This window comes from Cupressus sempervirens, chromosome 2 (assembly GCF_028749045.1).
Source record: "Cupressus sempervirens isolate cs-2001-9-10 chromosome 2, ASM2874904v1, whole genome shotgun sequence".
NCBI lineage: Eukaryota > Viridiplantae > Streptophyta > Pinopsida > Cupressales > Cupressaceae > Cupressus > Cupressus sempervirens.
The window spans coordinates 99450906-99467532 of NC_143119.1; the positions used below are offsets into that span (position 1 = coordinate 99450906).

At 32.4% G+C, this 16627-nt stretch overlaps 1 protein-coding gene across 1 annotated transcript; it reads right to left on the minus strand.

Moving 5' to 3' along the window:
- Nucleotides 1-11063: 11063 nt before the first annotated feature.
- Nucleotides 11064-13023, minus strand: LOC149571218 (protein GAST1-like). Its single transcript, XM_089808637.1, has 4 exons — nucleotides 12651-13023; nucleotides 11811-11861; nucleotides 11616-11718; nucleotides 11064-11513 (listed from the first exon to the last, which is right to left on the minus strand). The coding sequence occupies exons 1-4, from the start codon at nucleotides 12714-12716 to the stop codon at nucleotides 11332-11334; spliced, it is 402 nt and encodes a 133-aa protein (XP_089664763.1). The 5' UTR covers nucleotides 12717-13023; the 3' UTR covers nucleotides 11064-11331.
- Nucleotides 13024-16627: the final 3604 nt, after the last annotated feature.

A 16627-nucleotide genomic window follows, 5' to 3' on the forward strand; every position in this document is an offset into this window, starting at 1 on the left:
TTCATAGAAAATAAAATATATAAGCAACTCCCTTAGACTACCAGAGTAGTACTAGCCGAGGGAGGTGGACCATCATGATCATTAAAAAATCAATCATCTCTGGGATTGGTAGGTGGACTAGGAACAGTTTAGCCATCAGCGACATCATGACCAACATATTTTTGTTTGGCTTTCTCCTCTACCCGTGATAGAGAAATAACTAGATTTAGGTTGGGGAAAGACCAATTGGAGCCACTAGAACTAGGAGTAGCAATAGGAGGGGATTGAATAGAGAACTAGCCAGATCCATGACAAGGTAGAGAAGCCAATTCACTCCACCAACCATCATCACCACTGCTAGGAGAGCAGTGGCAGGAGCCTGAGAGTGTGGTGCATGCAAGCAACAAGTGGAAGAACTATGACCCTGATAGTAGCCCTGGGGTGGATTATGGTCAATTGAGGAGTTAGGAGGCACTTTGGTGACCATGCTAGGCACGTTACCCTAATGATTGAGCAATTCCTAAAGGTGGGCCACCTTTAGAGCTACCTTATTGGCTTGGACCTAAATCTACAACATGACATTATTAAAAATGCATGTTGTAGTGTACATAGCAACATTGGTATCAAGAAAGTTGTGAGTGAAAAGAATGACATTCCTATCCTTCCATAAAGTAAACAAAATCTTCATCCTGAAGTTATGCCAGATATGGGTAAATTGTCTAGGGAATATGTAAATTGCCTTGTTTAATCTTTTTAATCCCAAAGCTGGTATGATGGACTCAAAGAGCCTAGAAGAATTGGTTAGAAGCTTTATTGCCAACCTTCAACCAATGGAGGCAAGCATTGATTTGGGCACCTTGAGCAGCATAGTTATCATCAATCTATTTATCATGGCAAAGCTGGGCAAGCTAGACTTGTAAACTCACTAGTGCACATGCACCCATTATTTGGTGCACAAGTGCGCTCAGTGCGCACTCATCTCCCTTCGAAGATGTGCACATGCACACCTGCAAGGGTGTGCACTAGTGGAGGTGTGCACCTCAGGCTCGGGGTCTATATAAACCATGAACCCCCCTCCTACACTTCACTTGTCATCTGAGCTCTCAGCTAACCACACCTTAGCACCCAAAATAAATAATTCTAATATGTTACAAAGTTTACTAAACTATCTTTTTTTATGAAGTTTATATAGCATCAAAGTAATAGTGCAGAAGCAATATACACAAACAAAAAATTTACACATGCAATTACAATATAGATTTCATTCCTCAAGGGTTCCTTCATGTTGAGTCATGTTTAAGATTTTTTATTAATTGTTTAAGTCTAACATAAATGTCCATAATAAAAAATAAATAAATATTAATATTATTAAAAAATGCATGAAAACAAGTGATACAATGAAATACATCTAATGGATAGCATCCACTACACATGTCACAAGGTATGTGAGAATAGATACAAGTACATCAAAATACAAGATACATGATAACATATAAATACATCAAGGAAATATAAGTCTCCAAGATAGATATAAGAATGATAAAGAAACAACTACATCATCGAACTTCCAACATCAATAAATTAGAGGGGGACCCAAATGGTAAGAAATCATTACCTCCTGACCACATGGTTACCTAGTCAGGCTTCCACTCCCATGTGTAGAGAAGATAATGAATGATCCACATACAAAAAATCAAACCATAAAATATTCATAGGCAAGGAATCATAATAGCCAAATCTACCTCAAGGGTAACACAAACTACTCAAGAAGGAAAGATAACCAAAGATTAAAGAACACTCATCCAATACCAACATCGCATACCGAGTCAACACACATATACCAAGTATATATTGAGTAGCTAAATCATGAGATAAACTCCACAAAAGATATCCACCTCATGTCAAAAGACACATGTCAAAAGTATGAGCACCATGAATCACCAATCACCATCAATGAAAGTAAAATAAATCCAATCACCATTAATGAAAGTAAACACAAACAATAACTGCACCACTAGAGGCAAATAAAAAAAAATATGCAGGAGACTTAGGCTACATACTATGGAGTGTCATCACATGAGCCGACCCTAAGGTTACCCTGGTAGTCTCTAAAGACCCTGACCCCCTAGTGACTCTATGTGGAACTAGAATACTCTCTTATGAAGACTAGGAGACTAGTCATACACAACTTACAAGAAATTACCCTAGTAGCCACTTTGGGCCCCAACCCCCATTGCAAGCCACTCCCATAGACATGCACCTAGACTACCTTCCCAAAACTCACAAACTACAATTGTGTCCCATACCACAAAAGTAATATTGATCGAATTTGGTTCATTAATAGGAAAGAAAAAAGTAACATTGGTTCTCAAAAACCAAGTCTCATAAATTCTCAATAAAATAAAGCTCATAAAATAGAAATCGTAGTTCAAATCATAAAGTTCATCATGACATCCAATCAAATAACCATCAAAAAAAGGAATCTTAAAAGATGCCTCTGGTGCACATCCTAGTTTGGCTAGCTAAATAGTTTACATAAAAGTCATCACAAAATAAAATATCACATTAAAAATTTCCAAAACTGATCATAAAACCTCAGATAAACACACATCAAATAATACAAGTTTCCATTGAATGATTTGGATTAGATTGTTTTTAAAAGTTTTGTTTGATTATATAAATGGTATATAAGTGTAGATAAATTTAGTATGTTAATTATATAATAAGTTTATAATGAATTATTTATTATTTTTTAATCAATAATATTTAATAATAAAGACTAAATATTTTCAAAATTCATAACAATGAGTTTTTATGCATTTTCTCTATGTAAATCAGCTAGTAATTTGAATGCTATAATCTTATATGGAATGATATGGATCTAAAACCTATATTGATGGAAACATAATTTAATTTCACACATTTTTCATTATTACTAGTCCTAAAGAAAAGTTTATTTGAATGGTGTAAAATATAAATCTTCCTAGCAACACTATTCATATTTGAAGGTTACCAGTTTAGAAGAAAGAACACAACTTTTGTTTGAACTATTGGATCTTCATGAAAATCAAGAAAATTATTCATAATATACTTATTTATAATAAAAAAGAAGATATTTTCATAAATATATTTTGCAAAAGTTATAAGTGACTGTTCATGTGTCTCTAATTGAAATATCAAGCTCAAATAGGCCTAGTTTTAGCTTGACAATCAATGTTTAACCATGTTCATACAAAAAAATCATATATAATTTTTATGTATGTTAAATAAAATCCAAACAGGTGTCTAAAAGTATCTTAACATTTTTTGATAAAATATATTAGATAAAAGTTATAGGAAAATCACATGTTTCAAACCCTCAAACTAACACACAACTGCAAACAAATTTATTGATAATCAAGAAAACACAAAGAATACAATCTTTCTAACATAAATTTCAATGAGATTAAAAAAAACCTACCTTCAAACACCAAGTTAATTTGTTAAGAAGAAGAAGAAAACCCAATTGTAGACTTTACTCCAAAGCTTTGAAAATTTTCTTTTACTTCAAAATCTGTATGCATAACCTGTAAGTTGTCCTCTTAAACCTTTGTTCTAAATTATCTTATTGTTCTCCCAATGTGTGTGTGTGTGTGTGTGTGTGTGAAATGACTAGAATGAACTCTTAATAAAGAATAATTAATAAATAAAACTAATAAAACTAAATTTTCTAAAATGAATAAACTTACTAAAGAAGGCAACTCAACTAAAATAAAATAATAGTTTTTCTTTGTTTTCTTATATTTTCAAAAATAAATAAAATCACTTTACTTTTTTTAAAGAAAAGAAACATATAATTTCTTTCTTTCTTTTCCTTTCTTTTAATATTAAATAAATAAACATTCTTTATTTATTTACTTTCTTTTCACAAAATAGATTTATCTTTTTATAATAAAATAAATAATATCATTTCTTTTAAAGTAAATATCTTATTTCTCATTCAAAAATCTTATTTTAATTATATTAATTAATGTGCAATTAAATTGTTGATAATTAGTTTAATCATTAATAATAATTAAAGCTCACTAATTATGTGCAACTCTAATTTTTTTTATCATTGATTAAATATTCATGATAAATCAATATTAAGTCTTTAATAATTTTATTTATCTATTTTCCAACTTTCACATTTAGACTTTTCTAATCAAGTCTTTTAAATAAATAAAAAATATTTAATTAATTTAATTTCATGATATTACAATTCTTCCTTTTATTTAAATAATATTTGATAATTCTAATACTATGTGATTGATCTAAATATCATAATTAAACCTTTTATCCAAAAAAATAACGTAGTCAAATCCACATAAGCAAAACCATTCATAACCCAAACTCAAACACCATGCACAAAGATAAAATCACAAGTTTAAAAAGGGGTAGAGAATCAGTTACAAGTACTTCTTGTAGGACAAGTATTTAGGCTATGGCTTGGATTGGACCTGATCATTATATTCTCATTCTTACCATTGAGTTATTGCAATAAGACACACTCATCTTGACAATTTAGGGAAGTCAATGCTTGGTACCTACATCTTGAATAAAAGACAAGCATGTACATGTGCAAATATCTATCTAAACTAAACATGTAATGGTAAGGAGTGGTACATTGTGTAGATCCTGAGGAGTAGGTGACTACAACTCCCTCCCTTAACCACATCAAATATGTCAGATAGAAAAGTAAAATAGATATGCACACCATACACATTCAAGTATGGGGTAAGTACCATCATGAATCATGAGTCAACTCATCAAATGCTCAAATATAACAATGCATTACTATGAATGTAAAAAATTCATCATTAAAGACATATCATTTGACATCGTTATGAAAGCAATCATATTTACTAACTAAGAATCATAAAAGTGACATTAACACGTAAGTAATCATAATCATTAGACAACATGTGAAATATAATCAACTATGTAATCATAAATGTTATTTTGAAGTCATGAATAACATCATACCATATATATCTAAAACTAAAACATGTATGAAATAGGCCTAAAAGAGTTCAACATATATAATATAAAGTAAACTAAGGGTGGGCATTACAATATCTCAAAATAAGTATCTTAAGGAAATATTATTTGATATAGAAAACTACAAACCAATTGGAACACCTATGGTTATAGGTTATGAATTGAATACTATTGATGATTCACCTAGCACTATTTAGATTAGGTACATATATATGCTTGGTGGTTTACAATACTCAACTAGTACTAAACCTAACATAGCAAGTACAAGTAGTATTGTGGAAAGATGTCAAGCATAGTGTAAAGAAACACACATAAAAATAGTAAAAATAATTTTTAAAATATATTTTAAAAGAACTTTGCAATTTGATTTACAATATGATATATATAAAATGATTTCAGAATATATGCTTATAATGATGCATATTGGGTAGGAAATGTTGATGACACAAAAATTACTAATAGAGATGCATTTCCCTTAAAGGAAGATTGGTTTAATGGTTAAGTAAGAAGAAATAATGCATATCATGATCTATTGCAGAAGAAAAAAATGTGACAATAGAAAATAATTGTAATTAATTAATGTGGATGAAATAGATGGTGAAGGATATTTTTATAAGTTTCTTTGAACTTATCATTGTGAATTTTAATAATACAAGTACAACCAAGACTTCAAAGAATCTATAATTACATTCCAAGACTAACCATGTTGTTATCAAGTATCATTTTCTAAGAGTGAAAGTCATTTGTAAGGAAATCAGATTGGAATATGTGAGTACAAAAGAGAACATAAAAGATATATTTACTAAACCTTTGTCTAAGGACACTTTTAAATATGTCAAAGGCATGTTTGGGATGATGTACCCTCCTTATAAAGAGAAATTGATGCAAGAATGCATAACAAAATTGATTACCTAGACATGATGTTTTCTACTACTTATTAGAGAGAGTGGTAATATGGTGTAGAGCTAGTCCTGGAGATCTTATGTGATGATTTGTATAATAGTGTATTTTGGTACTTGATATTACTGTTGGTTGTAGATTGGCTTGATAAAATATAAGTACTTTGAAGAATTTGTCATCAAAGGGAGAGGAATCACTTATGAGATTGATATTGACATTAATTTGGCTCATTTTCCATTGATGTCAAAGGGGAAGAATCTATGAAAAAAATCATCATAGAAGGTATACGAATGAAAATTTTGAAGACTATATATGTTGAGGATATTTAGATAATTGTATTTTGATGATCACTTTTAGATTGGTGTTTTTTCACCATATGTTTCCATCAATGCTAAAGGGGGAGATATATTTTGGAAAAGAAGAAGATATTTTTAGCACTTGGGAGTGTTTTAGGGATCTTGAATTGATGATAGTTTTGTCATTGATGTCAATATATGTTCTTTGATTCATGACACAATCATTTTGTATATTGTAGGCTACTTATTAGTTCAACATAGATTTAATGGTCGATAGATTTGGGCATCAAAGATTACATTTGTGTAGAAGAATAAGTTTAGACATCATGTGTATGCTTTTTGTACTTTATGTGATAATATGGTTGAGTTAGAGTTTTTTTTGTGGAGATTGGTAGTAGACCAGTGTGCAGGAAAATGTGACTAACTTTGTCACAATATTTTCTCCATGTCTTGATGGAAAGCATAAATTAATGATAAAGAGCATTTAAGATGGTAGAACAATTATTCATGCACATATGTTTGGATTTGTGAGTCATTTGGCTTATTTTGGAAAGGTCGTTGTGTTGACCTTACAAATCCCATTGGCATAAAGGTTCTAAGGCGTGTTGCCATTGATGGACAAAGTATTTTATTAGAAACCTATCAAAGGAAAGATGCAAGGAGTTTTGATTACCACTGTAAGAGGAAATCAGTATGCACTTATAATGTACACCATGCCAATGCAGGAATAAAAGTATAAAAGTTGGTTATTCCAATTCATCAATAAAGTGAGTCACCATGGATGTGTCAGGAAAATAATGGGAAGAGTGGATGTGATAGATGAAAAGAGAAAAACAATGCAAGAAATAGAGGACAAAATGCTACGATTGGTTCATAGAAAAAATAGAAGGGATACCAGTCTAGATCCTAGGTGTAGGGGTTATGGGTTTTCTGGGAATAGATGAGACAATGGGATTCAAAATTTGAATTCCAAAATGAGTGGAATAATTTGGTTATGGGTAACTATTCCTTGAAAAAGGGGAATGAATATAAGAAATCAAAAGGAGAATGTTGTTGTTGCAAAAAGAAGTTGGTTGTCAAAGATCAAGGAATAGAGAGAGAGAGAGAGAGAGAGAGAGAGAGAGAGAGAGAGAGAGAGAGAGAGAGAGAGAGAGAGAGATCAACCAGTGTACAAAAGAACACACAAGATTGAGATTAGCAAATAGAGAAGTTGTGAAGTAAGAGAATACAACTATAGGTTGCTATAGATAATGAAGGGGAAAGGTGAGACACAATAACTCACCAAGTGAACAAGGATATTAGTGCATCTTCAAAGATATGAAGCATAAATCTACATGGAAAGCTAGTGCCACATTTGAGGTTAAAGTACAATAGTATTCTTTCTTACCATTGCATCTATTTGTAGCTCTTAATAGCGAAAGCTTCATTATTAAGCTTAATGAAAAATAATATAACAAAGTGTCTCTCAGGAGGAGATTTACAAATCTTTTAATAAGGTATCTATCATTGGCTTTTGTAATCCTGACAAGTTATAGGCAATTCCTAATAGGATGCATTTTCAAAGAAATGCTTATAGCTCCTAAAAAGGCAACCCTTTACATGCATTATAAGGGCTAGTGGATACATTATCCCCACCATGGTTTTCACCCTCTAACCAAGGGTTTCCACAATTAAAAATATTTTTGTTAACTTGATGAATGCTTATGTGTGTGAACATACTTTCTTTTACCTTAGATCAATTGTCTTGGTTTTAGATGTCAAGTGGCTGACAATAACTATAGTTAAAGTGGTTAAAGGAGTAACCATTTTTGAAGCATGTATTGATTTTCCCCCCATCTTATTACTGATTGGGACCAACAATTGGTATTAGAGCACAAATACCTTTTGCAAAAATTCTAACAACTTGAGGGAAGATCTAATAACATCACTAAGAAGACAACTAGAAGAAGCCTCAGACACCATTGAAGACCCAAAGGACAAAATTAGGAAGTTCCTATCTAAGATGAAGAAGATGATGAAAAACTTTAGTGACTAGGTGACTGAGAGGGGGGGTGAATTAGGAACCAATAAAACTCTTACTTCAATTCACCAATTAATCCTTTGAAAACTAATCTAATCTAATTGCATGCATGAAATATTGAAAGCAATAAAACATTCATAACACTTGACATGTAATATTTGGTAACCCAGAAACCTTCCAAATAGAAAGTAAAACTGGAGTGGGGATGATACCTACAAGATTTAGTATTGTAGTATAAAGTTGGCTTGTTAAGGCTTATAATTGATCATTTCTGGTGATCTTCCTTGGTAGGATCAATAAGGAATGCTAGGTCCACCTTGTGAAAGGATTTATACAATATAATGAAGTATGTACTTGGTTAGGATATTCTACATAAGACTATTAAGTCTACCTTGTTAGAGTATTCGACTGATGCACCTATTAGGATGAACTAGTAGCTAATCTCTACTATGAAATTTGGTTTGCTGATTGAGATTCCTTTGATGTAGAATGATCACCTTAATGTGATGGATGAGACTCTGCTTTTCCTTATACTTCTTGTAGCCTTTAGACTTCTAATTCAAATTCATACTTATACTTCTTAATATTACTTTTCATTTGGATATGGCAAGATGTCTTACATTTATACCAATTCAAATAATTATCTTCTGGAGTCGGCTACAATACCATATCTAAAAATCTTCACCAAGTTGGCTCAATGGTGATACTCAAGTTCAGAAGACCACTCGGGGGATATACTGACACTTGGCAACACAACGAACTTGACAAAATCTGGCACTCAGTTGACACTGGTCCTCGGTCCACATTGACCGCTTGGGAGTAGACATGAACTTGGTTAACATTGATGACAACAAACACAAATGACTTGAAAACCACTGTAGAGCTCGGTTGACACTGCAATATCTTAGTTAGTATTGCAACTTGGTCATCAATGCTTTCACTCTACTCAGTTAATATAGATAGCTTGTTTGAGACTATCTTTTTTCTCTACTTGGTTAACATTCCATGACTAGCTCATTTGACTCTATCTACAAGGTTTACTCTGTGGTGCTCAATAACAATGTAACCAACCAAATGATTAAGTGTTTTGGCAATAATTGACAAATGGTTTGACCATAAGGTCAACAATCTCCCCCTTTGGCATTAGTGACAAAAACACTTATCACACCAAAAAATTATGAATACTCAAAAATGATGAGTCAAAACCCCCCTATCAATGTACTTGGTTCTATAACTTGGTTTTGACTATTGTGCTGATACTCGACTAACACTAACTCAGTTTTTTATTTTTCAAAATTATTTTTGTAGCTTTGCTATATACATATATTCTTGTTATATGACTATATTCCCCCCTTTGACTTCTCACGTGCTATTTCCCCTCTATTTTTGACACAAATGCCAAAAATGCATATTTACAAGATAATACCAAAATGTGAGAGGAAATCATTATGTACCTTCAAAATTAGAGACATTACTTTGTCGCAATTTTCTTGCAAAAATTTTGAAGTATGCAAAGCTATTTGAACTTCAGCTGATAACTCCATCATATGATGAGCAATAGAAAAGTTGTTATCATGGATTAATGTCTTTTCATGAACAATGTGTTTTTGAATTAGATCCATGTTTTGAATTATCAAAATCTAAATTTCTGACAGTGTAGCCTTGATTCTTGCTTTTTCTCTCAATAGCTCTACCTACAAGTTGGTCAGATATCTGATCTTGACAAAATATGCTGAGCTAGTACTTGGGTCAAGTGACAACTGGTTTGCACTTGCCTTCAGATCAGTATCAATCTTTGACAACTTGTCTTTGATTTCCTTGGTAAAATTTGTAGTATCACTTAATTTTACAATCAAGGAAACAACATTATTTACAATGCTCTCAAAAGAAATAAGAATAGTGGATAGTTCCACTTAGTCAATGGCAATCTTCTATGCCACCTTTTCCGAAACCTTATTATCAAATTTTCTCTTTGCCCTCTATAGTAGTTTCTCTTGTCCATTCAAATCTTCATTGAACTTGTGAACTATGCCAACAAGTTGGTCTAAAATATATTTCTTTTCATGAATCTCAATACTAAGTGCATCAATAAATATACCTTTGATATCTTCCAACACTTGATTTCTTTTCTTCTTCTCTGCTCTTAGTTTCTGCTATTTGGCCCTTTTCTTCTAAAGTTCTCTAAGAGTGTCCATTTGATCAGGAGTGAGATTGGAGAGATCCCAATATGGAATTACTATGTCTTCATCTAGATCAACTTCATCAAATCCTACTTAGGGACCAATCCTACTTCATTTGAAATTAGGTAGAAACTATCGTTCTAACTTCCACCATTAATTGAGTGTCATTATAAAAGCATCAATACTTCATCATTCATCAACATCTGGGTGGTTTGCATAATTTTATGTTATTTTCAATCATTTCTAGAGGCCATTAAATCATTGTGATCTAATCGATATGACCATATGAGTGAACCCTTGCTTACAAACCCCTCGAAAGAGCCCCTAGAAACCATAGGCTATAACTAGAAAGATTGAAGAGACCAAAGCAAATTATAACTAGAGAGGAAAAATAGCCAATTTGAAATCAACCAAACTTGAATATTCAAATATATAAATGACTCATATAATTATAATAGTAAACTAATTAAATATTCTAACAAATAAATTTTAAATATCTTACATTACCTATTTATTGCTTACATCTCAACTTTAAAAATTTTTTTATTTCATTATTTAAAGTTTATATTTTCTTAGCTTATATTGATAAAAATAAATAAATCCACACACATTTAAGAGAGGAGATAGATCTATTGGCCACCAACGAGTCTTGATCTACTCAATGCCTCAAAACAAACTAAAATCACATTATATTATCCACTTAAATTGGAAAATCTCTCAAGAGAAATGAAGGGACGACTCGAAGGAAAAAAGAGGAGACAGAGAAGCCGAATGATCCAAGACCATGAGACTTCACACCCAACATTATAACTTCCTCAAGTGCCTGCAACTTCAATGTCTTCAAACAGTAAATAATATACATATCTGTCCCATATATAGCCTGATTTATATGGAAGTCCCATGGACACAATGACCACCCAAAAACAATGATGGAACTTTATGGGCATTTGGGTCCTCCTTCCTTGGTCTTCATGTTATTATAACAAGGGCAAGATTCCTTGTTTCCATAGGTACCTGGAGGAACACACAAACACTTTGCACAACAATACTGGCAGAAGTACATGCATGCATTCACATGGTGGGTGGCTGAACATCTGTTTGAACATGCAGGCATGCAATCTGTCCAATACATATTCTCTCTCAGTATGACAAAACCATAGACAAAATTAGAAATTTAGAATGATTCTTTTCTTAAATTGGTCTAGTTTAATATATACATACCAGAAGGAGTAAGAGTCCCTGAGACTATGCCAGATGAGGGTGCCACTGCCCTATAAGGTGAACCCTGGGGTGTTGTGCCATTGCTTCCCACATTCCTAATTGGCTATACCAAAAATAAAAACCAGGATAACTTAGCCTTCAAAAAGGAAAAAGAAATGAATCTGATATATGAAAATAGATTGATGATTCACCTACCTCACCATGTTGCCAATGATACAAAACTCTAGGAGTTGGAGCAGAAAATACCTGAAACAGATCAAGCCAACAGTACTCAACAAACTTATGCACACCCATCATATTATAGACTCGTAACTAAATAAATGTATATACATAATCTCTCTCAACTCTTCACATATTAGGCAAACTTATTCACACCCATCATATAATAAACTCATAACTAAATAAATGTATATACATAATCTCTCTTAACTCTTCACATATTAGACAAACTTATGCACACCCATCATATAATGAACTCATAACTAAATAAATGTATAAACATAATCTCTCTTAACTCTTCACATATTAGAAGAACAAAAACTGTTCATGCATTGTGCCTATGTATAAACAATTTCTCTGTACTATTCATATATTAGCAAATCAGCAATTATACGTTTATATAGACACAATCTCTCTACCCTTTTCACAAACCAAAACTGTTCATGCATTGTGCCTATGTATAAACAATTTCTCTGTACTATTCATATATTAGCAAATCAGTAATTATACGTTTATATGGACACAATCTCTCTACCCTTTTCACAAACCAAAACTGTTCATGTATATATACTCACAAACTCTGCAATCTTCACATATTAGAAAATCATATACGCACAATCTCTCTGCACTCCTCACATATTAGAAAACCAAAACTATTCATGTATATATTCCTCACATGTTAGAAAACCAAACTATTCATGTATATACACAATCTCTCTATAGTCTTCACATATTAGAAGACCAAGGTTTTCATGCATATATACATCAAACATATCCTTGCATGCTAGTGCTAAGCAAGACTCTAAATATGTTTACCATGATATGCTGCATGGAAAAAGCTGCAGCAAAAAGTAGCAGAACGCACTGGTTCAATCTGGCCATTCCTCTTTATTCTCTTGTTATTGATACCAGATACCAACAACAATGATAAGCTTGAGTATACTAGCTCTATGATGGTATAAATAGATTTAACAATTTCATGGTGGGTATCAAGATTTCAACAGTAATTCCTGTCACTATTGGTCTAATTCCAAATACCACTTTGAAAATATTATTCCATGTTTCCACACGAAGACATTTCACATGGGATTTTCCCTAACCCAAGATGAAGAGAAGTGTATCATAGTAATATGAATGTCTTCTATCTACAATTAGACAAAAAAATTCAGATTGACAATGTTTCTCGATGTGCACTTTCAAGGCATGAAGAAGCCTGGTGTCAACCTGAGAATGAATGGCAGTTGCATACAGAGAAAATAGAAATCACGGGTACTGCTAATGTTTCATTATATGTGTAGATTTGAGTAGTGATGGAGTTGTCACAACAAGTGTACATGATAGAAGTAAAGGAAGAGAGGATGAACCCAACAATCTCCTATTTTTCTATAATTTGCTTGTCATTGTGGGATGGTTTGATTTTTTCCTTGATTGCAAAAGAAGACAAAGGTACGACAATATTTGATGTATCAAAGGGTAGGCTTTGCCAAATATTTTAATTGATTTCAGGGATTATGATTCTCCTTCACATGTGACTATGCCAGGTTTATATGGTCTTCCAAGAGAACAATTATATTTTTCTATTTGCATGGATTTTAGGCACGGGAAGAAGACAATGTCAAGGACGAAATCCCATGGATAGAGATACTATTTGAATGGAAATGGATGTAATCTATTGTACTTTTGGTTATGGGTAGTTAATGATTATGCATTGTTTTGGGGAAGTGTAGGCTTTGATTGGAAGCCTTGCCAACCCTCCTTAACTTCTTAACATTCACCATGGTTTTTTTCAATTATTAAAGATCGAGAGTCAATAGAATTATAAAACTACGGCTAGCAGGAAACCATGGGAGGCGAAGCCTCAACGACAACAGTATGGTTTTGTTAGAAAGTTGTATTAATCACCCTTTTGCTTACGGTGGATTACAAAAGTTTATGGTTTATGTTAAATTGGGTATGTTAAGGATATGGTTTTTATCATAAGTTATGGGTTTTTTTTTGGTTTTTTTAAAATTGATGAACAAGAGAAGAAACCTTATAGTTGAGGGGAGTCCAATGATCGATACAATATCATTATAGATCCTCCAATTATTACTTTTAAAAAGCCTAAATAATGATAGCACATGTACTAATAGCCGATCACACACGTATTAATTCTTTGTTGCTGATTGGTACATTTGTGCAAAAAGTACTTTTTTTTTGGTGAGTGGCTATTGGGCCGGGGTGAACATAAAGGGTTTCAGGCGAATGTTTTGAAATGACACTTTTTGACCACTTTGCACTCTATGACTACTACATAGAGCTTCGTAAATGTGGGAACGCCTAAACCTTAGGTTTAAGCTCTTCAGCCACCTATTGAGGTTCACCGAAAAAATAGCAAATTTCAACGAGGGATTAGGATTTCTAGGTGCACAAAGTTAGCCTGAGTGAATACTGGGTCTCTTCCCTTGGTCTATTTTGATTAAATTAAAACATAAAGTGTCATACTCACAAAAAAGGGTTAGGAGATATGGGATCACTCTACGAGAGTCACGTGACATCTAGGCTAAAAAACATAACTATAAACTGTTCATAAAAATATAGTTTTGAAAGCCTTTAAGTTGTAAGAGAAATGCCAATTGAGGGAGGAGGATCATGTCTATCATCAGAACCCCATACATCAACGGGATTTAGAGGTGGGTCTAGGAGAGACCACCCATCATGTTCATTATTTTCTTTATCTTCTTCCTCTCTCCTAGAGAGGGAAATTGCAAGCACCATCCAAGGAAACTATTTGTTATTGGTGGTAGAGGGCCACCAAGAAGCAAAGGTAGGCAGAACAGTGGGAGAAACAAGAGGGGACCAACCAAATCCATGCCAAGAGGAGAGGTAGAGTGATAGCACCACCCATCCCATATGTTATAGTTTTTTATTAAAGGTTTTTAAAGGTTTTATATAAATCTATTGGACAATTATTATTTGATATAAGAGCACAAGCTATAGGCTAAATTTCTTTGGCTATGAGAAAGGACTAAGGGGTATCCATTTTGTCAAATTCATTTGGAGAAATGATACTATCTAATCTCTCATGATGTCAGAGCATTGAACTCAATAAATCTTAATCTTTGGTGAGCTTATTACTCGAACCATCCAACTTCACCAACAAACCAAGGACCCATTGACAATCTTACATGTAATTGATTTAAAGGAAACCTTATCTTTAAAATTTTGTAAGAAGGAAAGATTATGGGAGTACATAAAATGAATCTATTAAATAATCTAGTTATTTTCAAACTTTCCCTATAAAAAATATAGGAACATATTCTACTTATTTCTTTTTATTGAGTAATCACCTACCTTCAATTGTACATGGTTAGTTTTCAATGATTGGAGAAACTATTTAAACTATATTTGTCAATTTTATTGTACTTCATTAGAGTAGCCAAGAAATACAAGTGATCTTTGACATTTAATAATAGATTGATCATCACAAAGGCATACCCAAAGATCATTTTTTTTAAAATATAAGAAAACCTTATGATGTAGATATGATATGATAGGTAGAATTAAATACCCAAAATATAATAACCCCCTTTAGAATGTACCATGTTTCTCAAATGGGAGCATGAAACATTCTAAGGAGAGAAACTTTAACATTGTAGCATGTCAATATATAAGGTATTTCCCTCAGATGTCATCCAACAACATGAGACACAATCTCTATGACATTTGAACAAAGACAAAGAGATTTGATCAATTTGCATTAGAACCTAGAAGAGTGACATACATCCTCTCATGGAATATTTCATTATTGTATACCATGGCTTAGAAATGAAGAATAATACATGAAAAAAAGGGAAAAAATGGCTCAACATGGAAGGGTTTCCCAAATAATGAATACGTCAAATAATTGGGGGTAGGGGGTGAAACAATTTTTCCCACATACTTGTAAAATATTTTGATTTTCTAGTTAATACATAACAATCAACAACCACCACTTAGAATCTATTAGTTATAGCAAATTAAATCACTAATGGAAATATAATCATGAAAGTACAAAAGCACCAACATAATCAACACCAAGATCTATATGGAAAATCTAAACTAGGAAAAGCCATAAAGAAGTTAATTCTCATGAAAAAAAAAAAACCAGTTAAGGTGATTTTGTACAGCTAGAATAATTGGCCAAAATGCTCACTTCAATATGAATGGGTTCTACTTTTAGACTTTTCTACTAGGATGACCATGCCCCATAAATACAACGAGGCTCACTACCAATAGGATAAAAATTAAAACTAGTAGAGAGTATAGTTGTCAAGTCTTGGCAATTATAGTATGTTGTTGTCTTCACCTCCTCAACTCATCTACTTGGATATGTTCATACTTAGATCACATACATTTGCATCAAATTCAACACATATGTTATCTCGTTCAAAATAAGAATAATTATATTGATATGCTATTTCCCATGTCACTACTTAGATACATTAAGTTCTTCTTTATTTATATCAATATCCAAGAATACATATGTTTACTTCATACAAAGTCTGTGATAACACCAATGCATTGGTGTTTTATAATTAATATTCCAAGCATCATTACTAAATATAGAAAATATATTATCTCAAAGTTACATTATGAATATGAGTCACACATAATATTTTTCTTTTTTTATTACAACTAATAATACATTGAAATGCCCAAACCAAGTCCAAAAGTTGGAAATTCAAAAGGACTTTGATAACATTGATGAAGCCAGGGACCACCACATGTTTTGATTACATAAAAATGGGTTTTGATAGGACCCAAAACCTTTT